This window comes from Mastacembelus armatus, chromosome 4, assembly GCF_900324485.2.
Source record: "Mastacembelus armatus chromosome 4, fMasArm1.2, whole genome shotgun sequence".
NCBI classification, from domain to species: domain Eukaryota; kingdom Metazoa; phylum Chordata; class Actinopteri; order Synbranchiformes; family Mastacembelidae; genus Mastacembelus; species Mastacembelus armatus.
Window position 1 is genome coordinate 23,663,350 of NC_046636.1, and position 24,477 is coordinate 23,687,826.

The following is a 24,477-nucleotide window of genomic DNA, read 5'->3' on the forward strand; positions in this document are numbered from 1 at the left end:
AACAGTGTTCCCACAGTTTAAGGCCTACGGAGGACTGCTCTGTGGTGCTGAAGTGCTATGGCTGGCAACACACACACACACACACACCGCACTTACAGACACACTCCACGTCGCATTCAAACATCACAATACTGCTAAAGTTGTGATATTTGCAGCTTCCTCACGTCTCAGCACATCTCACCCTGTAAAGAGCTGCACACACTTGAAGTGGACACCACTAATACAAAGCAACAATACAATTTAACAAGCTCATAAAACACAATATTTTGTGAAACTTACGATGAGACTGTTCAGACGGTTGATGGTTCAAATCTGGAGGGACAAAAACATGCACACGTTAATATAAGAGCAGTTAACAACAGTGTTATCAGTTTTAACGAATTGAATTTTAAAATAATGGCAGCATGTCATTGAATTACTGCGCCAAATTGTTCAGGTGTTGGTCAGATTAGATCCACTCCAGACAGGAAGCAATACCTGAAGTAAAAACAGATATTTACTCGGCGTTTAATGTCGATGGAAAAATATTTTGACAACTTTAGTGAAGCTTCACACCCTCCACGGTTTCCACCAAACACGCGTGATTTATTTGTTAACCCCTTTACGGAGTCCGATCCCTCGATCACATCCATGTTGGAATAGACACCAAAATATCGACGCATCTCCTGATCCATACATACTTTGACATTGATAGATCGCTGCCCTGGGTTGACGTAACCCAGCAGCAAGTTTCATGCAGAAGTTTGGGAGGCATTAAATATTATGTGAGAGTTGATGTGTTCGAGAGTTTGATTTTTGTGGCCTGAATCCGAAGAGCAAAGATGCGAAAAGGGTCAAAGCCTAGAGGCTATGATGAAATGAAACTCGACAGATTTATTCATTAACATTTGCAGGAGAAAAAAAGAACATTTATGAACTAAGGCTCACTGGACAAACATTTGACCTTTCCTTTTTCAGATTCTAGAAAGAAAGACGCACGTGTAATTTCACTAGGAATATGGCTCAAATTCAAACGTCAAAGGTCATTTATGTGGTGTGAAGATGTAATAATCATGTTTCAGTCCATACAGGAATTTGTTATTTTCTTGTATAAATTAATTTGTTAAATGCATCTTCAATCTGAATGAAGGAGACAATAAAAGCGGAGGCCATGACCCCTTTTTCAAGACATGGTTTTCTCATTATACTCGTGGTCTGATGTGACACATGTCAATTAATATTTAACCTTCAAGAGAGGCATCACATGTGTTGCTGGCGCCGCGTCAAACGGTTTTATCAGAGAAAACAAGCAGTCAGACCTTCTTATCCATCCGAGTGTAAATGTTGCACACGCTGCAAAGGGCTGCAGTTCTGTCTTTTATCTTAACGAGTGTCTAATGCAATCTTTTCTCAGGAATCTGAGCTTCAGTTTGCACCATGAACAACCCATGACATAGGGGCCAGTGACGTCAGATTGGCCCCAGACACAGTACGCGAGTGCGAGGATACATCACGGGGGCGCGCACATGCGCACAGGCGCGGTCTCATCTTAACAGGAGCGCGGGCGCGTCAATATACACACAGAGAGCAGAGCAGCGCTTGGGGTATAGTAGAAGGTGCTCTACAGCGAGAGAAATCCAGGCAGGCGCAGACACCTTCACACACTGAGCAGAGGTTTGCGGCGCAAGTTGTGTGGCGATCAGGATCACACGATCTTTTAAAACCATGCTGGATTGACTGCAGAGAGGCAACTACAATCAATGGCTTGGCTTTGAAATCGTTCAAAATTTATTGGAAAGGAGTGTGAGATAGAGCGACAGTGAGAGAGGGAGAGAGAGGGTGAGAAGCGAGGGAGAGAGCGAGAGAGTGGCGAGAGGGGTGGAAATAAAGATCCTTTCAACGATGGAGCTTACAATGGAAAACATTGGAAATCTGCACGGTGTATCTCACTCCCATCAAACGAGCGACTTAATGAACTCCCCACACGCGCGCCAGTCGTCGGCGTCGCATCGGAACTTGGTGTCGCACGGACGGTCAGCCATGGTGTCCAGCATGGCTTCGATACTGGAGGGAGCAGGGGACTACCGCACAGACCACGCTTTGTCTGGCCCCCTGCATCCGGCAATGACCATGTCGTGCGACTCCGGGATGAGCCTGAGCAGCACCTACACCACGCTGACGCCGCTGCAGCACCTGCCCCCCATATCCACCGTCTCGGAGAAATTTCACCATCCACACCCACATGCTCACCATCACCCGCCGCATCAGCGACTCGCAGCTGGGAACGTCAGCGGCAGCTTCACCCTGATGAGGGACGACCGAAGCCTCGCCTCCATGAGTAACCTTTACGGCCACTACCCCAAAGACATGTCTGGCATAGGGCAGCCTCTCTCCCCCTTGTCTAACGGTCTCGGGTCTTTGCACAGCTCCCAGCAGACTCTCAGCGCCTACGGCCCTGGAGCTCACCTGTCCAACGACAAGATGTTATCCACGGGGGGCTTCGAGTCCCACGCAGCCATGCTGTCCCGGGGCGAGGAGCACCTGGCCCGGGGTCTCGGGGGGCACGGAGCTGGGCTCATGACATCCTTGAACGGCATACACCATCACAGCCATCCGCACTCTCAGGCAAACGGGTCCATGCTGTCAGACCGGGACAGGCAGACGGTGGTGGGAGGAGGGCAGGGAGCTGGGTCAGGACAGGTGGAGGAGATAAACACCAAGGAGGTGGCACAGCGAATAACGGCAGAGCTCAAGCGCTACAGCATCCCCCAGGCCATCTTTGCTCAGAGGATCTTGTGCCGGTCCCAGGGAACTCTGTCTGACCTGCTGAGGAATCCTAAACCGTGGAGTAAACTCAAGTCTGGCCGGGAGACGTTCAGGAGGATGTGGAAGTGGCTCCAGGAGCCCGAGTTCCAGCGGATGTCAGCGCTCAGGCTTGCAGGTGAGTGAGGAGACAGCTCCCAACCTGAGTGATGTGGAGGGATCAATTAGAAGTCAATGTGGCGAGACTGTCAATAACTGCTCAAACAGACATTACTAGAAGTTATTAGTCGATTGTATCGAGTAAAACTTCATCATGACAGTTGGGGTGTTAAATGTTGGGGAAATCTATATTTTGATTGATGCTACAATCCGTGATAGTATAAACAGGCTGTGTAACATTGGAGGTGGTATAAACAAAAGAGGGGCATCTCTTAAAACTGGCGCAAACGGAGTATGGACGGATATGTTTGTTTTTCCGCACTGATACAACATGGATGCACACATTTCTGTCTCACAATCTTCCTTTCTTTCACCCACACTCAAAGAGCACAAACAGGAAATCAAAGCAGGATGTGACAAACATTGATTATATGTTCCAGATATTACTTGTAAATGTAAAACAAATGTATGCTCTAAGATCTCTTCAACTCCACTGCCCAGATTTATTTTGTATCAAACACGCCTGCTGTAAAATCTGCTAGCACGGTTTGTCTGAGGCCTGGCCAAAGAATCGTGGGAGCATGACCTCCTGTGGATCAATATTTCAGGTCCAGGTGTGCCCATTCAGAGTAGCACAGTGATAAATGGTCGATTTGGATCTGATAAACAAACACAAACAGATGCGTCTTTCTCTGGCTTCTGTTATCTCTGAAACTCTGGGATATCTGGCCCCTGAAGTTGGATCGGGGCCTGTTGAGACATTCTGAGAAACTGCGTCTATTGCAGTTTGTGAGATCATGTGTGTGGGATCAAAGGGACGTGGTGACGGGAAGGACTCTGGAAATCCCCGCTAGTTCAGTAAGAACAAGTTGTGACAACAAATTGTGACGGTGTGTGAAACAAACCCTCGCCTTTCCGTTTCGTACTGATTCATCTTTGGTCAATCGCCCTGATTTTTACTGCGCACAAATGATGCCACTAAACGCCAAGACTTGAATCCACATCCCCGCCCCCTTTAAACCATTTAACAGTTACAGCCAGATTAACAGGACGTAAATGAAAAGGAGAGTCGCAGTGGGGTTAAAACAGAGATGTGAGTGAGAGGTCCCCTCTCATTGATGTTTGTGTAAAGGCCCTGTTTAGACGTGCTGCGCTTCCAAACGTCAATCAGCTCTTCTGTGCCGTATTTCAGCGAACAGTTCAATTAAGCAGATATAGTGGCATATTTTAGTTCCAGTCAATGCCCTATTGAAAAGCACTTAATGGCATGTAAATTGTTCCTTTGCGCATTTAGTGGGGTTCTGGTAAATAAAGATTTAAACACTCTACAATTGTCTCTTTAAGTGCCACTGCTGTTAAAGCTAATTGGGCTGTGGGGTTTTATATCTTCCACACTGAGCATCAGGATAAAACCCCCAAATTCACCTGACATGTTGGAGTAGCACAGCCCTGTGCAGTGCACACCAACTGCATATTTTAACAGAGCCAGACCCAGAACAGCCCAAAGGTGTGATGAGTGCGTGTACGTGCATGTTTCTTCTCTGTACGGCTAGAAAATGGAAATTAGGGCTGCACTCTTATCTTAATTTGATCCAGTTATTATAGATGTTACAATGATTCTACTTTAAGATGCATTTTATTTTACATTTCTACTAAATCTGTTTATTCTTCACGTGTTGAAACAGCAGATATCAAGCCCGTGCCTGCTGTGCATTAACTTGCTGTCACAATAGGACTGAGGGAAAATCCAGTCGGGCAAAATGACAAATGACTTGTATGTAAATGCACAGAGCTACATTTTACTTATTGCATTTAAAATCACCATTATCCTCGGTGCGCATGTGGGTTGGGACTGGGAAATTGGGGGTGAGGGGGGCTGTGATGCTGAAAGTGAGGCTGGGCCATACTCGCTCGGCCACATCAATCAATAAATTCAAATTACTATTCCAAATTCATCACAGGCACACAAATCAATGCAGCTGCCCTGCTTAGCTAATGTGAAAATGCCAGTGTCTGCACACACACATGACAATCCACTCCTGAAAGGAAAAACAACAGTGCAGCGATAGACCTGTTTGGGAGGAATGTGTGTCCTTCACGCTTATTGTCTCCTAATGCATGGAGGGCAAATACACACACGTTTGTGCTCCTGATACACCTCGCCAAGTAAATGCTTTTTGTTCATATTCCGAGCCCCTTAGACACTTGTATTAGCACCGAATAAACAGGTAGTTTCATTGTGAAGCAAAGAAGTAAGAAAGACACGACCAAAGAGGTTTGGGGGCGTTTAAAGATCGCATTAACGATGAAAACAATTCGTCTTTGCATCTGTGTTGAATTCCACACTCCATCTCAATGTATTTGGTCAGGTCAATACAGCACTGATCGATAAGGATAGCCAGTGCATCTATCAATTATCCCGCCTCAGCACTCTCTCCCATTGGTCTCTCCCCCGGAGCAGAGGGTGGAGGCTGATGCTGGAAAGAGAGAGAGAGTGTGTGTGTGTGTGTTTGTTTGGGGGGGGGGTCCTGTGAATCGAGGACAGCTGTTCAAAATAAAGAAAGAAAAAAGCCGCTGCACCTTTCATTTTCTGTGAAATGTTCGATTTGTTGCATGTAATGCACTCTCACATTTGCCCTTTGGGGTTCGACTTGTACAGTCACTGATGTGGTCCAACAAGTTCTTCCAGACTAATTTCTCACCCAAAATCCCAGAAATGGCGCGTTCCATTTCGTGGTAAGAATAAATTCCTGTTTCTCATTGTGATCCCAGATATTTTTGTTCCCTCTACACCTTAATTGTTTCTTTGTGACACTGATTAGGTGCCGCGGCATGCCATTGTCCCTCCCCTCCCCAAAAAGCGCAGTTGGTTCATTATCATTTGAATGGCCAGAGCACGTGTCAGGGTGTCCAGGTCAGGACCCACAGGACACGGAGGAAAAACATTGGTGAGAATGAGGGTGGGAGGCCTTTATTCATGTTTCAATGGACTACACGCAGTTTACACAGGCCTAATCCTGGGGCAATACTCATCCCATCCTCATCCACCACACCCCTCCCCCAACCCGCGTCACACTTCGCCCTTTCCCCTCTGCGAAGCTTAAAGCCATTTCCCTGGTAAATATATTCTTATTGAGCTGACCAGTGTCCTTCATGTTAGACAGGGGTTAATACGTGCGAGTTAAATTCCTGTTTTCAGTTGCATGAACTAATGCTTTAGAAGAAAATGCCTTGATTTTGTTTTCGTATATGTTTTTTAGACAAATAAAATGACTTATCTTGAAGTGTGTGTTGCATAAAGAAGGTTGTAGCTGGTCACAGCTTTCAGTTTTATCCATACAAAGCATTTACACAAGAGCTCTAAGGCGCTGTCCAGAGTGCTGAAATATGCGTCCATCCACGCCGAACTGCAGACTCTCGTCTGTTTTAAGGACAGTTCAAGGTGTCGAAGTAGAGTTTTACCAACATATACTTAATAGCATTCGTGTAGACCCTAAACACCATTATTTTATCCAACAGCCTCCACCCATGGATCAATATTACAATCCACAATCGCGTCAATCACGCCATCCTGCATCCTACTTTCCAGTCCAGCACAGAACCAACCGGGGTTTCTATTTAAATCACATCTTTAGCTCTTCTTTAGGAGCTGTGGAATACAAACTGGAGGTCGTCTGTATTTCGGGATGCCCACCAAAATGACCAGAAGCAACAAAAATAGTCTGGACCTGTTCTCTTTTTGGTCATTTGAGCCAGGATAATGGGTTTAATTGGATAGAGCATTAGATGTGACTGATGCAGAATAATCTAAAACAGGATTTTTTTTATGAAGAGATGGCTTGATGTTAGCCTGCGAAATGATCGATTGGTACTTTAATAATTGATGTGTGAGGGGAAGATAGGGGAGTAAACAGTGCAGCTGCGGTTTCAGAGCCTCGTTCTTCGTTAAGCACAGCAACGTGTGCTGTAAGTACTGAGACACACCATGTACAAGCATCGCCTTTGAAATCCTCTGGTGGGAGAGCAACAGCCATTTTCTTGAGGTTATACCTCGAGGCTATTTTGTTTAAATCCCGGGTTCAGTGTAGCTCACACCAGATGGGATGACATCTCACGCCTCGCGTCATTATCTGTGAACCACCATGAGGAGGATGGCTCTGCGTGGTGGGAGTCAGTTAATCCAACTTTCAATCAGGATACATCTTCACGTTGTAGGTTGATATGAATATTCATAACGAAATGCATCATGGACGTTATGCAGGGTTAGGGACTTTGAACAGGAACGCCCACCCATGCGAGCCTATCTGGCTGTTTGCAGCTATCCTGCGTGACTGCATATTACTCGGGAAAAAAAATCAGCAGCAGCTACAGCTGCATATGTGTCGCCTCTCGGTTCCTTCTCTCCTGTGTGTATGTGATCGGGATATAGAGTGCGTCTGCGCCACATTGTTAAGGCCGATCTGGCGAATATCGATTTCCATTCCCCGGTCTCTCCTTTCCATCTCTGGAGCTGCGCCATTCAACCATGCAACCTCCCCCATCTCCACCATTCTCCCATTAACAGCTCGCCCTTCATAACACACACCAGACTGACTAATAAATGCATGCCCTCACGCTGGCTGGTTGCTCACCTCACCGCGTGTCCTGGTCAGAACTGTTGAGAGCTGACTTTAAAATCTGCCAGGTTTAGTAGCTCCCCTCTATTCCTGAGATAGAGCAGGATTAGCAGCACAAAACGACTTAAAGTTCACAGTCATTTAACCTCTTCTCGCTCATTATACATCCCACCCACGCCGCTCCGGCCTATACACACTGCTCTGGCCATGTCGACTTCAATATTCAAAAGAATGTAATTTTAATAGGAATCAGGTTAGACCGACTAAAGCAGGAGCCTACACTCTCTCCCTGTGTACGCGCACACACTGACGCACAGTTCCAATTCACACGGGGGGGGGGTCCTTAGCAATTATAAATGCAGTAGAGGTCTGGACTCTGTACAGTCTCGAATACCGTCTCTTCTATTTTAGATGATCAATTCCTACGCTACTCCGTCGCCCCCTCGCCAAACCGGATCGATAGGAGAGAATGACCTTTAAATCAAATTGCTGGCAGAGTCGACTATTGCACGCGGCTAGCACCAAAGGGTTAATGGCACTGCGCGTGCCCCTCCTTTCTAGGCAAAAATACAAAGGGCCCAAACCTAAAGATAATCATAATTAAATCTGATTATTCGTCCTCGCTCTCTGGAGTCAAGTGGCTGCACAAAAAGGATTTTAGGATGTGGGATGAGCGCTGTGTGAATCTTTGTGTGAAGATGCCTGATGAAAAAACAAATCATACTGTGGCTTTTGACCCGCCACAATCTGGGGTGGCTTACATAAGAGCCAAAGCAAGTGGCGGTTCCAAAGAGCAGTCTGTTGTGCAATTAAAATGTTGACCAGAGCATATCAGCGTTGTGTCAACGGAGCAGTGTTATGTAACACCGGGATGCCCCTAAAAAACTGGGTCTGCTCCGTGCGTCCTGTGCGCCTGCACTCACATCCTGCTCCCACAGAGCGAGGACTCTGATATTTTGGGGAAACAAGTAACGGATTACTTTTTTCGGAGGGTGGTTATAAATCTGTGTCCAGCTGTGAGGCAGCGGTGTGTCTGCACACTGGCTGTTTATCCGGCGTCCTGACAGACCATGGCTTATTAAAGGACTGATAATGGCTTGTTTAGTGCACAGAACACAAGGCAAGGATATGAAAAAGGAGAGAGGAGGGTATCCAGCTGAACACACTGTCTGGTTTCTGTACAACCACATACTGTGTGGGCTGTAAGTTGTGTGTTCTCCTAATAGCTGTTAAAATATGAAATTTCGTATATGGAGATAAAAACACACACATTTCATTACAGGTCCCACACCAACAGGCCTATCAGTTACATTTCTGAAATAAGATGTGGACATGGACGCTATTGCATCCAAAACACATATATCCTCCACACGCCAAATACAATCGTGTGTGAAAAATGTGATTTTGAGATTACGAGATTAAATGATGTGATAAAATCGACATTTCTGCAATGCAGCTCTTAAAGTATGCAGTCCTTTACGCGCTTTTTTGATATAATGGTTCATCTCCGCCTGAGTCATGTAAAAATAAAACTGTTGGTAAAGGCAGAAATGTTAACAAACCGCGTCTCGACCTCGCCCACCCCACCTTTTCTTTTTTTTTTAAATGAGAGCCTACAGATGGTCTGTACCAACCTCTGTAAGTCTTTCTACAGGGTCGATCACAACATAACCGCAAACACGCGCGCGCACACATGTACACACGCGCGCGCGCGCGCACACACACACACACACACACACACACACACACACACACACAGACACACACACACACACACAGAGAGAGAGAGAGAGAGATACACAGTTTATCGTAGCCACAGATGCAACCCGAAACTCCGGTTGGGCAACCCCACACAGATCAACAAAGGAACAAAACGACTGTGAAATCAATTGATGAATGAATCGATGTCAGCCCATATAGCCTTTGTATTACATGTTATTAAATATAACGAACTGGCTGTGGGTCATTCTAAAATTATTCATTTGTTGCTTTGCTGTGTCGATATGAAAACGCCCATTTACTGTTTCTAGTCATTTAGATTTCTGAATTTCTGAGTTCTGAAAATGTACAGCATTAAAAGGTGTGTGTGTTTCTGTGTGTGAGAGAAAATTCATTTTTCTTTTCATTTCATTTGAAGGAATTGTAAATGTATTTTACATAAACAATAATTTATAAATAATAATAATAATAATTGTTATTATTATTATTAATACAATTATTATTATACCACTTTGGATCCCTATTTTTCTAACCAAGCAAAAGGCGACAGAGTTCCAAATAAACCTCATAATAAGCGCTAATATAAAATAAAATCCTTTGAAATTAAAACATCTAACTTGCTGCAGTATCATAAAGACACTTTATTCATCCCAGTCTAATATTCTTTGTTCTGGATTGACGAAAAGGCACCAATGCAATTAGGTCACTGCAGTAAGTGCTAGAAATATTTCTGTTGACTCCCCCTTCGCATGATTGAGTGAGAACTATATTGAACTGAATCTCGAAAATTCCTGCATATTGAAAATCTGTCTGTCTGACCGTGGAGAGTAAACAGAAGGCTATGATCTGACTGCAGATCAGTTTGCCGATTCTCCTGCGACAAATACGAAATTAACAGAGACGTGACAACCGAGCGCCCCCTGACATTTGCAGAAAAATGAACAAATTTCGATAAATCACGCGGTGTAACTTTTTTCTAAATCGGTACAACTCCACATTAATGGTTTAAATGTGTCACAGAAGAGGGTAGACTTTGACCTAATTCACCTCTGAATACCTGGCAGGTCCCGCGAGATTTCGAAGTTGTGATTATTGTGAAGCACCTTCACATAAAAGTAAATCTTCTGTTTTCTTCCACAGAATTTCACTATAAACGAGACTGAATTACGCAGCTTTTAAATGTGTGCGGAATCTTTAGTAAATGAGAGGCAGCTTAAAGGGCATGTGCGACCTGGCCCCGGTCTCAGATCCACATGAACCCCAGACATGCGGCTCTACTGGCCGGCCACACAGCCTCTCGACCCACCGCTCACGCACAAATCCAGAAAAGACTCCACAGGGACCTGGGTTATTTATTTAAATATGACGAACTGTCTATGAGGGAAACCAAACATTTTATTTCTTTATTTTTTATAATAGAAACAATGGACTGTTTTTATGTTGGCCTGAGTTTCAAGGTAATTTTCGATTAGATAATCTTTATAGAGCATTACAATTAACAATACATACAAACTTTCTATAGAGCAATACAATCTAATTCATTCTAGCTCGTTTTGTCTACATTTCTCAAAGTAAAGAATCTCTTAATAAATTCAAAAATGAGAGGAAAACACAGACGCGGCTCCACACCTGTTGTTTTCGGGGACATGAAACCCTGAGCCTGATCTCTACAAAATAAAAGCATCATCATCACTACCGCTATCACGCGTAACTGGTCACAGCAATTATGAATGAATCAATGATAATCGCAGATAAAGTATCGCTCGAACAATGGACCCACTCAGAAATAAAGCACATGCAGACCAAGGCAGCTATTACACTGGCAAAAATAAATCAGAATTCGCGTTAAAATTCACCCATACGGCTCTCTCTCGATCATGGGCTTAAATGGCTGAGTGCATTTAATTATCCTAAACCTCATAAGAAGTGTGATCATCACAGGCAGGAACCTTTACACATTATTGAATTTTTTTTTAGCACTGTGCAATTTCTTAGGTGTACCACCGGATTACTAATAGGCAACACACTGGGATTTAGAAAACAGAGCTAAATTAAAATTATACGTCTCAGGTGGGTTGAGCGCATCGCAAACGGACACACGGAACGTTAAAATTGATGTTTTTGAGATGTTCTTTAAATCAAAATATAAATTCCAGTGCATACACGGGTGTAAACGACAACGCAGCAACTCTAAAGGAAAAGTAAAATGTTGCAGGCAGAGTGTTGGAGGACTGGAAGTGCAATGTGGGCGAAGGTGTAACTGAGTTCAGGTCGAGTATTATTGAAGTGGTGAAGAAGAAATGCCTCGCAGCTGAGGCGCGGGAGAAGGCAAACAAACAAATTGTGTCGCTTTATCAGTATATTAACACCAATTCTCACTCATTACATTAAGGACTATTGAGCTGGGACTGTTTTGGCCAGGCGAGAGAAAGAGCTTGGCACTGCCCTGCAGCCTGAATGGAATAAATGCCACAGTCTACAGAGAGGGCCGTGCGCCTGTACGCACTATCAATCTTTAGGGCAACAGCCCGTGCAAAACTGCAGATACGTTACTTAATAAACAGACTGAAGCTTAAACATCAAATTACCCAATCATGCTCCTTATAATATAAAGAAGATTGCATCTCCAAATACCCTGCATAGATTATTTGTGAGGACAGGATTGCCTTCCAACAATAAACGGGATGTAGGGTGTGTGTAGGGTGTGTGTGTGTGTGTAGCCTATATAAAAACGCGCCGAACCGTAACCGGTAAACATGTTTATTGGTAAATTAATTAAATCAACAGACTTTGACCTCGTCTGCTTTACAGCGATCACAAACAGGACTTCACGATTGAATTCCAAATCGGTGAGACTTTGGAAAACGAAAAGGAAGAGGGGGGCGAAATTAGATGCAGATGTGTAATCATGGTTTCATAGGCACAATATTAGGCGGTTTGACTTTCTCATTAGGAGCAGGAAGGGCAGTGATGATCAATAAATGATTAATGCTGAAGATGGACTCACATCTGCAGGGACAGAGGCCTAAGACAGCTGGATCACACAGTAAACACGTGTGCAAAGCAGGTAATTTACTTGATTTCCAGCCCAGCCCTCTGATTTCAGCCCGCAAAGAAAGTCGGATCATCACATCGCTTCCTTCCTTCCTGTTGTATTTTTGTGTAATACATGCATAGTCTCCACCCTCTCATGGATGCCCCTCCACCCCAACAGGCCCCAGGCCACCCCTCCCCTCCGAGGCATAATTAATTGGACGAACTGAATTTCACACACGAATTATTCACGAATCTATCGATCGATATCGAACACCCAGGGCCTTTCTCTTAACCTCACATGGTTTGTAGTGAAGCAAAGAATATTAATGTCATCAGTGGAAAAGAAATAGGCCTAAATTATGCCGTTTTCACCCGAACATAAAGGATACGTTGAAAAATCACTCATTAAAGGGTTTTGATAGATTTAAAAGAAGAGATGCACGAGCATCAAGTCCAACAGTTTTTTTTAATTGGCATTTATGAGGACAAGGCTATTTCACTTTGTATCCATGGAAATAATATCACGTAATGTTTATACAATAAAAGTCTGTATGTTCCCTCAGTAAAAGCCATCATGAATACATGATTGTTAATATAGTCTTTGTATAGAATGTGTGAGGAGCCAGAGGGATCCATTCAAAGTAGGTCAGCTCCTGTTCACAGCTCCATATAGTGACTTATATAAATCACATTTCAGTGTGTGCGCGCAGCAGCGGGGTGTAGCCTGCACCTCACAAAACCCTCACAAAACCCTCACAACCAAACCGGGATTTCTGCTCTTGTCCGGCTGCTCTTTGTGCATGAGTTTATGTCCGTCTCTGTGCTCGGTGCCTACTGTAGCTCTAAAAGCTGCAATGATCGATTTTTTTTCTTTTCTACGCTGAGCTTGGTTCAGTAATCAGGGCCCCCTTCCTCACCGATCGATCGATATTGATTACTAAATCCAGCGCCTGTAGCAAAGGCAGCGCACTATGGCGCCCCGTGCAGCCGGGCCACGGCGAGAGCGACACCTGTCGACCGAAACGGCACAATGCAAGCGGTCGATGAGGCGGTAGGACGTGACTCACCGGTGGAAAAGATGTGGAGGGAGAAGCCGAGAATGTCTGAGCTCTTTGTGGAAGCGCATTAACAGAGAAACAAACATCCCCTGGTTCAGCTTTTATGTGCTTATTGCACAAAATAAGAACATTCACGGATATACATTCAGCTAAATCAGGGATTTAAACCGAATAAAGTCCTCAAAATTTTAATTACAACTACTCACCAGCAATTAGTTTAACGAGCATTTACCCCAAAGATTTGTAAACCCCTGAAAAACAAATCCATGAATAGATTTTGGAAGAATCCTCCTTCTGTAACTAGACGGATCCATGTTGATTTGACTGCCAGTAAATACACACTGAGACAGTGAAGCTTTTCTACTTAGACGAAAGTAGATCGAATACACAGATAACCCCAAAGTACCGCACTGGTTCCTCTGAATATGTGTTTAATACAGGATAAAAAAGTACCACAAATGAAGTATTTTGAAGCGTAGGGTGTCTATAAAGGAGGTTGTGTGTGCATGAGTGTGTTTTTATATTCATACCTGTGAAGGGTCACACACCTTGGACAGACAATAGGAAGAATATCACACCAGGGGAAGATAAAGATATTCAGGCCAACAGGAAGCTGCATAAATAAATAGATGATAAATAAGGATTGAAATGTTGTGACAGCAATACATCGACACTGATAATAACATTGATTGTAAAAAGGAAAATAGAGGATTTTTATTCTAAAAGCAAAAAAAATGTAGTTACCACTAAATAATAACTAACTATCTGGAATTAATTACATGTCAGTTATATTAGCTAAAACATGTCAGAATATTTATATTTCTATTGCAAGTGAACAATGTTGAGGTCTGGTGACTGTGGAGGAAAAGACACATCATGCATGTCAGCATCAGTTTTCTGCTCACTGTCTGACTTCAGACAGGCCTGGGTGAGCTTCAGTGTATGTTTAGGCTCATTGTCCTGCTGGGAAACAAATCCTCCTCTACACAGCTTAGACCCAGAGGGGATGGCACGTCTTTGTTGAGTGGAATAAGCATTTCTCTATGGACAGTGTGAAGCTGATCCAGAGTAAGTCTTCAGATGGTTTAAATAAGTAAACCATCCTTCTAACATCAGGTTTCTGATTGTAATGCTCAGGCTGTGACGTGTAAACAATAATTTTCTCCAGTCTGAAGTGTTGGCATTGCTCAGTAAATATTAAATGTCAGACTTTGACTTGTTGAAAAAACAATGTGCAAAAGTTGCTGTTACCTGTCAAGGCTGCACATTCACAACCACCTCATGGCTACAACATGATCTGCACTTTGCATACAGATGTTGTTCTGTTTCATAAACACACTGACTCAATAGACAGCAGTCACGTTAGGTGAGCATTTAACCCGAGCATGTTAGTTATTTGCAGAAGTAAGATCTGAAAATTACACTGTGGTTCTGGTGCTGGGATTGTAACAAGGTCAAACTGGTTTAATTTTTGGTTGAAATGTTTTCATTTTATCCCTGACAACACTGGCATGGACAACTAGACAACATAATTCAACTTATGAATTAAAAAAACACAATAACATTAAGTACATTAAGTACTGCAATATCTTATCTATATGATTTATATTTTAGTCAGTCTGGTTATCAAAGACAAAAATCACACTATTTATTTAAATTGAATAGTTGAATGTTTGGTGACAACCTTACCAAATTCTACAAGGAACAACATACACAAGCTAATTATATTATATATTATATAATGATTAGTTAGGAGTGGAATCAGACCAGAAAGTGTTTTCAGAGAGGAAGTTGTCATATTGATGAATGACAATTAAATCAATTTGCAAATAAATCCATGGTGTGAGCTGACCTGCCAGTATTTCTCCATGGAATCAATGGGTGATATTTAACCGAGGTTGTCATTATAGGTCCACCAAAGCACATGAATGTTAAGGGTTTAAAAGTGCTTTTCATGATATTAGAATCTGAGCAACTTTGTTAAAGAAAAAGACAACAAAAGGTGCAGGGTGTTAGTGTGAAAGATTTCCTCACACAAGCTTTAATGGTTTGATCCTTCTTGTTCAGTAACGCCTGACCTGCTCAGACTTAACTCACCTTGACACTGTGAATAATGTCAGCGAAAGTCCAAACCATAAAATGACATCATCCACCTCCTCATCCTGACTACTTTCAATCCTATAATAAATCAAAGTACTATATGTGATGACACACACACTGTATGTACAAGCATGCAATGGGTAAATTTTTATGTCATATTACCATGTGTGTGTTTGTGTGATATATGTACTGCAGTGTTGATGTGAAATATGAATATGATGGATAGGCCTGTGTGCAAGTTAGACATCTGTAGTAAACAGATTGGACTGCAATGGCTGATCAATGGGCTCTGTTCCACTGTAATTAGACACACAGCGCCACTGCTTGGCTCCAGCCACTTCAGCATAATCGCAACCTCCCCGCAAACACATACTCTCCTGAACAAAATGAAGAACATCAAGAGAAATAAAAATCTGTCCTGAAATGCATCAACGCACACACACACACACACACACACACACACACACACACACACACAGTGTGGGAGTCAGACATCATAGAAGGCGAGTATGAAAGTATCAGATGGCGACGGCAGCAGGTGGAGACCCCAGGGATTGTGTCTTTCTCTCTTTCTTTTTCTAATTTGCTCTCGTTTTATTGAGACAGTAGGGAAGCTGAGAGGGACACAGTGCGTTCTGGCAGGATTCGATCCTCAGCCAGCAGGGGAACGTGGCTGCAGAGGTGGTGCCTTAACCTTCCCCACACAACTCCTCTTACACCATCTCTGGGCTCCGTTTCTACCTTTTACCTTGCGCAGTTCTCCTGCTTTCCACCCATCTCCTACAAATACTTTGACTTACAATACACTTACCCACAGTCCCTCATTCGATTAACTATTAATTTCTGTGTTCACTGCCTACAATATCACGACCCCCTCAGACCCCCTTCCAAACGTAAAAGAGTGCACTTGGTGTGCTTTCTTTTGAAAATTGGTCTGTGTATGGGAAGGGGGTTATAGCAGCCGGTGCATGCACCTCTTGAGTGTTTGTGTTTGGATGGGGGGGGTGTTTGTGTGTATGTGTGTGTGTGGAGGGGTGGGTTGGTGGGTTATAAATACCTTCTCGGAGCTCAATAGAGTGGGCTCCAGTGGGCTCTGTTTGAAGTAGCAGACTGTAGACCTGCTGGGGGGGAGGAGGGGGAGATTCTGACCTCAGTCCCTACAGAGAACCCCCAATTCCTACAGCAAAGTCGGTCAATATCTCTCTTTCTCCTTCACTCTCTGCCCCTCCCTCCCTCCTCTTTTCAGCTCCTCTCTTTGGTTCTTAAACACACACGCACCAACACACACACACACACACACACTTTGTCTTACCTCTCCACCTTTCCTCTTCATTTCTCGCCAACCTTTTCTTTCCCTGCATCGGCCCCTCCTCTATCTCTCATTTCCACACACATACACACAAAATGCCTACTTTTGTGCAACAGTCACTCAGTCCCCCATTGCGACTCAAACTGCATTAATATTGAATCAAACAGCAGTGTCTCCAGCTAGCAGGCAACAGCCCGTCCCTCTCCTCCACCCCTCCTCACCCCATCTTTCTCTCACCGCAGGCTGGCTCCCTGTCTGCACTCTGCAGGATGGAAGGAATATTCCCACTGGGCAGGAGGCATGGATTAGCTTTAAATCAACTTTAATATGGCAATAGAGACAGAGCTGTAGTATCTCTGCTGGTGTATAAACTAGTTATATGTATTTAAGTGTCGGCTAATTATATATTTAGTCATTTTGCTTCCCTCCACCTCTTGTGTTTATTATTTAGTCATAAAAACAATAACTTTTGTATATTTACCTTGCTCTCTGTTTTCTTTCCCCTCTTTGCCTCCCACTCTCATCCCCATTCCTCCCACCGCTGCCATCCACCCCAAGCCTGCAAGCGCAAAGAGCAGGAGCAACACAAGGACCGCAACACAGCTCCCAAAAAACAGCGCCTGGTGTTCACTGACCTGCAGCGCCGCACGCTCATCGCCATCTTCAAGGAGAACAAGCGCCCATCCAAGGAAATGCAGATCACCATCTCCCAGCAGCTCGGCCTGGAGCTCAGCACCGTCAGCAACTTCTTCATGAACGCGCGCCGCCGCTGCGTGGACCGCTGGCACGATGACCATGGTACAAGCCCCGGGCAGCCAGGCACATCTGCCACCACCTTCTCCAAGGCCTAGGAGAAGGAGGGGGCCTTCAGAAGAGGCTAGGGAACCAGGTTGGAACAACAGGCAACATGGAAAATTGGCTGTGAAACCTGTTTATAACAACCCCACCTGGCCTGGATTGTCTGAACGTGTCCTCTGCCCGAAAATCCTTTGTGCCATGCAATCATCTTTCTTGTCAGTCAAGCGCTCACCTAAAACAAGCATAATCTAAAGGTGAATTGTGAAGTCAGGTCCACTCTACATTACTCACATAAGGACAATCATTGATTCTGATTGATTTTTTTTTAAAGAAAATCATTTTCATGGCATCTGACAAAGAGACACCAAAGAGTTGATGTTTTTGTTGAAAGGCATCTGAATTATGCCGGCCTCCTCCTTCACCAACCAAGTAGCCACTGATTCTGTACTTTCTCCCAACTGGCCTCCTTTGTGTCTGCCTCTTTACTCCCTCTCACATCCCCTCTACGCCAGAACACGGAAGCAACAAGGGCAAGAACGGCAATAAATCTGACAACAGAACAGCACACAGCCTTATTATCCAAGCCCCATCCTGTACACATAAAGAAAACAACGCAGCCTATGAAACACACACACACACACACACACACACACACAGACACACACAATGCTTCCCAGCTCTCCATCTCTACCTCCCCCTCCTCCTGTAGTCTCCTTCATTCCTTAGCTGAAGGTATTCCCTGATGGCCAGCCATTTCAGAGAGCAGCTCAGCCTGATCATACGGCAAACTAATGAATTGAAAAATGAATCGATGCAGACAGAGAGCGGTGCCTTGACCCCTCCTGAAGGTGAAACTCAAGACACTTGGCAGCAGATACTCAGGTCTTCCAGGCCCAGGTCTATATTTTTTTGCACAGATGTTGGAGGCCTGTAGGGAGACATGTCATTGTTACTCTTTGCCTGAGCCTAGAGTCTGTGTTTCTCTGACCAACAGGAGAGGCGGGCAATATGTCTGGACATGCTCCTTGTTCTGCTGGGAGCTTTTCCTCTGATCAATAACTGAGAACCAAGCGACAACAACACACTCGGGCATCCAGCCAACTACATTACAGCTGCATACGAAAAGCAGAATGTAAGAGGAGCACATGGAACCCAGTGGAGATGGGGACACAAAGGCCTCAATACCACAACAGCAGCAGCAGCAGCAGCAGCACATCTCTCCCTCCCTGGTCCCTGCCTGTGCTGACAGAGCAACAGTGCCCCCTGCTGTCGAGAGCAGAGACCTGTATCCAGCAGAGCAAGGGGGGTTCAGAGCGGAGGAGAGGGAGGGAAGAGCCACTAGATGCTGAGGAGAAGTCATGGCACAACACATTCAGGCCCTCACAGCTCTTTGAAGGCAGATCAATAGCTAACCATTATCCTATTGTTGTTTCTCATCCAACCAGCACTGGAGAAGCCGGAGGAGGGGGATGGTTAAACAGAATGCTGAAAACACAGGGATTTAGCAAAGGCAGGGATTTATTTAACCAATCCAAGTCTTAAAGAATCCACAAAAATACAAACACAGAAATGACAAACAGGGGACAGGAACGTACAATAAAGAAAAATGGAAAAAATGCAACAGAACAGGTTTACAGAGACAGACACTGTTCAGGTGCAGTGGAGGTTTCATTTCCATTATTTTGGGAAGCTTCATATTTTATCTCCTGGATGTTCCCACACAAGGGTTATGGGTAGCTAGCCCCAAAGCTAACCACTACACTCACCTGTCAAAATGCTACAATAATTAGTGCCAATGCTTACTGCCTTAATGCGAATCAGAGAATATGGTACTAAGGTCCACACAGTTATAGTGTGCCCCAGCGATGGCGGGCAGTGTGTGCCATAGCAACCAACAATCAGCTTTTAACCGAATTAAAATATACTTTTTTATTAAAAAAAAAGAAAAGAAAGAATCAGATTTTAAGGCATACAATAACCAAACCTCAAACAACAATAACATTAAAGACACAGTACATGTTTTAAAATAAAAGAAAATGTCTCCAACACATTAACTGGACACATCTTGAAGCAGAAGAAAAATCTCTCATTCTATTTTTGGTTCTCTACCTCCTCTGTCCCTCTAACCCCATTGCCCCCTCTCTTTCTCTCTATATTGATGCGGGTATTTAATTAGTACCATAGACACAAAGTTTCTATTTCTTGTTACTATTGTGCTCTGTTGTGCATAAGTAAGGCACCTTGTTGATAAATCAAAAACAAAAAGGAAGGACATTTTAAAATGATAAAAGAGGGATGCAAGGACTGAGGCCAATGACTGACTTTTTTTTTAAAATCCCTGAGAATATAGACTCAGAGGAGACAATTACAACAAGAAATGAAAAAAAAAAAGAAAAACAGGAGCTGCTGAAGAGAAGAATAAATGATGGACGCTTTCTCTCTTTTGGCATTTCATGTCAGAACTGTGGAATTTTCAGCCCCCTTTAAGATGAGCCCCAACAATGGGGTAAAATGGAGGGGGACAAAACAATGACCTCCAAGTGTCCTGCTGATTCAGTTTGTTTTAATGGAGGGTGGTGGTTGGGAGGGGGGTTTAAACCTTGGGCCTCTGTAGTTATCTGTATGGTCTTAAGATGCAACTGTAGCATTTCCAACAATGTAGTCAGATTAGTGGTGCAGACTAGATAAGAGATGGTCATTGTAGAGGAGCTGATCAGGAGGTACCGGCTAACTTCACGTTGCTGTAAGCAGTGAGTTAACGTCGCCAAAGGATGATGAGCTAAAATCGATTTGTGGTATACAGTTCAGTGAGCATAGGTGAATAGCTAGATTCAGCTGTAGATATGAGGCTGACAAAATGACATTTGTTTGTAGTGAGAACCAATGTGGCTACCTCACTAAGCTGAGTGGTTTGTGAAACCGCCACTGATACCAAAGATATTGCAGCCTACCGGTCCCAAACTGCCTAGGGGGACACAAACCAAAAAAACAGCCCCCCCTCTTTGCCCAAAACTGTTACAGACACACACACTGAGGATATAACACAAACACGCACACACATACAGACTTTCATATTAACAGCGCAGTCAGACTGCATCATGCCACAAAAGGAGGAGGTGGCTGCCTTGCAGACAGAGTTGAGTGCCTTTTCCCTTCAACCACGGGTGGGACTGCACTGAACACACACATATAAACACACACACAGACACAAATCATGCATATAACCGCACACCCTTTTACAAACATGCACTCACACACAGACAATGCACCCATAATTGGATGGACAGAAAACGGGGGCCAAAGAGAGGGACACAGAGTGGGGGCTGTGTCAGCATTTTCTCCCATATTGACTTTCCATCTTGATACACTAGAATACAAGCACTTTATCATGTAGAAAGTCTATAAAACATTTTCTATACACTATTTATTTGAAACAAAATTATATGTTACTCCTTAATCTGTCAAGAGTCATTGTTACTGTATAGTTGATCTCCTAGTAGCTCACAGCCTTGGTAGTTTTTTTTTTTTTTCCTCTGCCCAGTGTGCTTTTACTCTCAGCCGCATTACCTCTCTCACATCAGAGATATTTTTGTGTAACAGAGAAAGAGGGGGGTAAAAAGGCAGAGTATCTAAGCACTCAAGGGGCTGTAGTTGTGAAACCTTTCCACTAAATGTCTCTCTCTCCACGCCGTGCAAGCACAGAGGCTGCACTAGGAAAATGTGGAAGACTCTGACAGTTTATAGACACAAATCCCCCCCCCCACCGACCCCATCTTGTCCGTCCAGTCGACCTCTCCCCCTGGCTAGTGCTAAGACTCGGTAGGCATGTGTTGACAATTAATTCTGAAATACCTCAAAAACCTTTCATGTAAACTTTATGTAATTTAGACTGAAAATAATACTGCTAATGATTAACAATGATTATGAAACTATGATACTATGATAGTTAGTTTTGGAACTTGTGACTTGAAGCTTTATACTGTTAAATTCCTTTGATTTGTTTGCTCATTTTTCTCGTACGTTCTCTTGTTTGTTTTTGCTACGGCATGTACTTACTGTTTTCATAAAGGAAAAGACATTGTGAATGTTTCTGTGGAGAGTGACACGAGAAAAGAAGAGACAGAAGAGAAGGCTAGAGTAGAGAGAGAGAGGAGCAAGAGCTGCTCATGTTAGAGTTCAGAGCTCTCTCATAGGTAGGTACATTTGAAGGAAAACAAAACAAAAAAGACAATGAAATCGCAAAAATATAAATTGGGATGAATTCTAAACCAAAAATTCGATGTTAAACCAAAGATGGAAATTCCTTTTATGCATTGTTAGCTTTCTTACGCGTTTAAGTTGTCTTTTCTCTGAAAAAAAATTCACAGTTACTTTTGAAGGTTCCTGGGTGTGTTCAAGTGCTCCTGATGTTCTTAGAATATTAAAGACCAGCACCTCTTATTGAAAAGAAGGTGCACTTTTTTCTTTTGTGCATGGATATTGTATAACTGTATAGAAACCAACAGGAATGACCTGTGATTTTGTGGGGAGAGGAGTGGGAAGGAAAGATTTGGGAGTGGGTGGAGAAGGGGTGGGCCATATTTTGATTATTAAAACAAAAAAGGGTGGGAGGACTTGGGTTTTAGGCATTGGAGGGGTCCTTGTTTTTAGAATTTCCGTCACTGTTGGATTCACTGGTTGTGTGCATGTGTTGTTGCAACCCTTCCCCTTTCCCCATGTTACTTTGATGTATATAAATCCAGACAGTAGGGGGCAGTGTGTGCTGGGGGAGCTCAAACTCCTCTCCTCCCAGTCAATAGCATTCAGTCTTCATTCCTCAGCTTGTGGTCTGCACTCGGGTCCTGAAACGTGTGTCTTGCTTTTCCAAAGACGGGCTGTTTACTTGGAGTTAATCAGAGAGACACACACAGGCCCGAGCGGCCTTTGGTATACTTGTATGTCTGTCTACATGCTTTTCTTCAATCTATGAATGTGTGTTCATTTGTACCTATGTGGAAGACAGTGTTTTCTTTTTTATGTTCTTTTACTATGGGTTGCAATATTTGTCATGCGAAAATTTGAAACCATTTCTTACTGACTGACCAACCGACCACAGTACCATCTGGCAACTGACTGTCCAGAAAGAAATGTCGTCAGCATTTTCTGTCAAACAGCATATGTGTGTGTCATTTCGGGGACTGAACAGGTTGCCAGTGGGACTGATGTAGACACCCCCAGTCACACTGTGCTCTCCCTCTTCTGTTACCTGTTAATCAATCAGAACCAAGTGTCTTTGTGATGGTAGAAGACAATCAGTTTCAAAACAAGAAAAAAGGTAGAGAGGGCAGGCCAGTGGGGAGGAGGAGGGGGAGGCAGAACAAAATCAAGAGGAAAAGAGGCTCTCTGTATTTTGACGAGCTGTAGTGCCCGACTGCCAAACGACTGCCCCACCACCTCCAGCTCTTCAGCACATCCATCTCCCATCCAATCACAGCCACATCTGACTGCAGAGCCTGACAAAACACTCCAATACAAAACCCATTAGACATTTTAAATCCACTTCCTCATCGTGCCCTGTCACTTTTCACCCTCCTGCCACTATGTAGTCCACTGCAGGAGTACCAAAAACAGAGCTGTGGTGCAAAGACCATATTTCCCATCACCCACCACAATGTCCTGCTAATCTAATGATGATGTAACCAGCCGCGAGGAATAAAAATGGCTCCGGTTGGTGGCTTTTGCACAGAGAACTATGCAAACACCTGACCCCCCCAATCTTAATCGTTGCTGCTGGGTCAGAGTGTACAACCCTCAACACCCCTCCCCCCTTTCACATTTACACACTCACACTTTGACCTTCATGACTCCTTCCCCCTCCCCCTTCCCATAAGCCCAGAGCGTGCAGAGCAACCCCAGTCACTCAGGGTACAGTAGCGAGTGTCTGGGGAGAGGAGAGCACTACAGCACCCCATGTTCCACTGAACTGATGTCGTACAGTTTTACATGAATGCCCCAAACTGCCATTGACATCAAAATGGAGTCCATGTTGATGTTTGCAAGCTGATCCTCCCCGATCATGGCTCCATTGTTCCACAGTGTTTGACTGTCTTTGTCCCTAGTGCCAAGGAAGGGCCACAATCAATGCAAAGACACTCAACATTGTGCTCAAGTTTACAAAGTCGTCTGGAGATGGTGGCTTATATTGCACTCAGACAGACAGACAGATACACAAACAGACGCAGGCACATGCTGAAGAGGGCGAGTCTGCCTTTTGAGAGTTTTTGCTGAAACCAAAGATGAAATCAGAGGTATGACAATCTGGCTACCAAATCTAGAAGACAATGTTCAGCTCTCGGGGCTGCTCTACGGGTCCTGTGATTTATCGGCCACGTGGACATTCCATATATTGCACTTAAAAGCTCACATACACCATACACCAGTGTAATTCCCCACACCCACACAGAAACGAGGGATAAACCCACTCACATCTAATCAGGAAGCCTCTTTTCCCTCCTCCCACTGCAGAAGCCGGAGAGCCTGTGGAGGACTTTTAGTTTCACTCTAGTTGAGACTTTTGAGAAGGAAAAAAAAGTGAGTAATAACTGTTACAGAAAAATAAAAACTTAAAAGGATAATATGGGTAAAATTGCGTGTTTTGAAATAAATTAACAAATAAAACAATTGTAAAATAAAGCAGTGCTGTCTGTTTATTGCGTTTGGTTTGATCTCCAAGCCGGTGACAGCAACATATTGAGGTAAACTGTCTATGTAAAGGTAGTAAACAAGTTTTATAGTGCATAATGTGTTTTGTATATTATATCATTTACTTCACTGGAACATAGTAGCCATATAAAAGACTGTAGGCTGTATTAAGAGTTATCCACAAAAACAAGTTTGAAACATAGAAAAATATAACAGGTTTTCACAAAAATCACACATTTTCCATACAAAAATTGGAAGT

The 24,477-nt window shown here is 43.8% G+C and overlaps 1 protein-coding gene across 1 annotated transcript; it reads left to right on the top strand.

Moving 5' to 3' along the window:
• The first annotated feature begins 1,594 nt into the window (after window positions 1-1,594).
• onecut3a (one cut homeobox 3a) lies at window positions 1,595-19,001 on the top strand. Its single transcript, XM_026305153.1, has 2 exons — window positions 1,595-2,920; window positions 17,298-19,001. Exons 1-2 carry the CDS (start codon window positions 1,882-1,884, stop codon window positions 17,588-17,590), a joined length of 1,332 nt encoding a protein of 443 aa, XP_026160938.1. The 5' UTR covers window positions 1,595-1,881; the 3' UTR covers window positions 17,591-19,001.
• The last annotated feature ends 5,476 nt before the right edge of the window (window positions 19,002-24,477 follow it).

Coding starts and splice junctions, on each gene's coding strand:
- onecut3a (XM_026305153.1), top strand. CDS start 1,882: ATGGAGCTTACAATGGAAAACATTGGAAATCTGCACGGTGTATCTCAC. Junction 2,921..17,297: donor GTCAGCGCTCAGGCTTGCAG/GTGAGTGAGGAG, acceptor ATCCACCCCAAG/CCTGCAAGCGCAAAGAGCAG.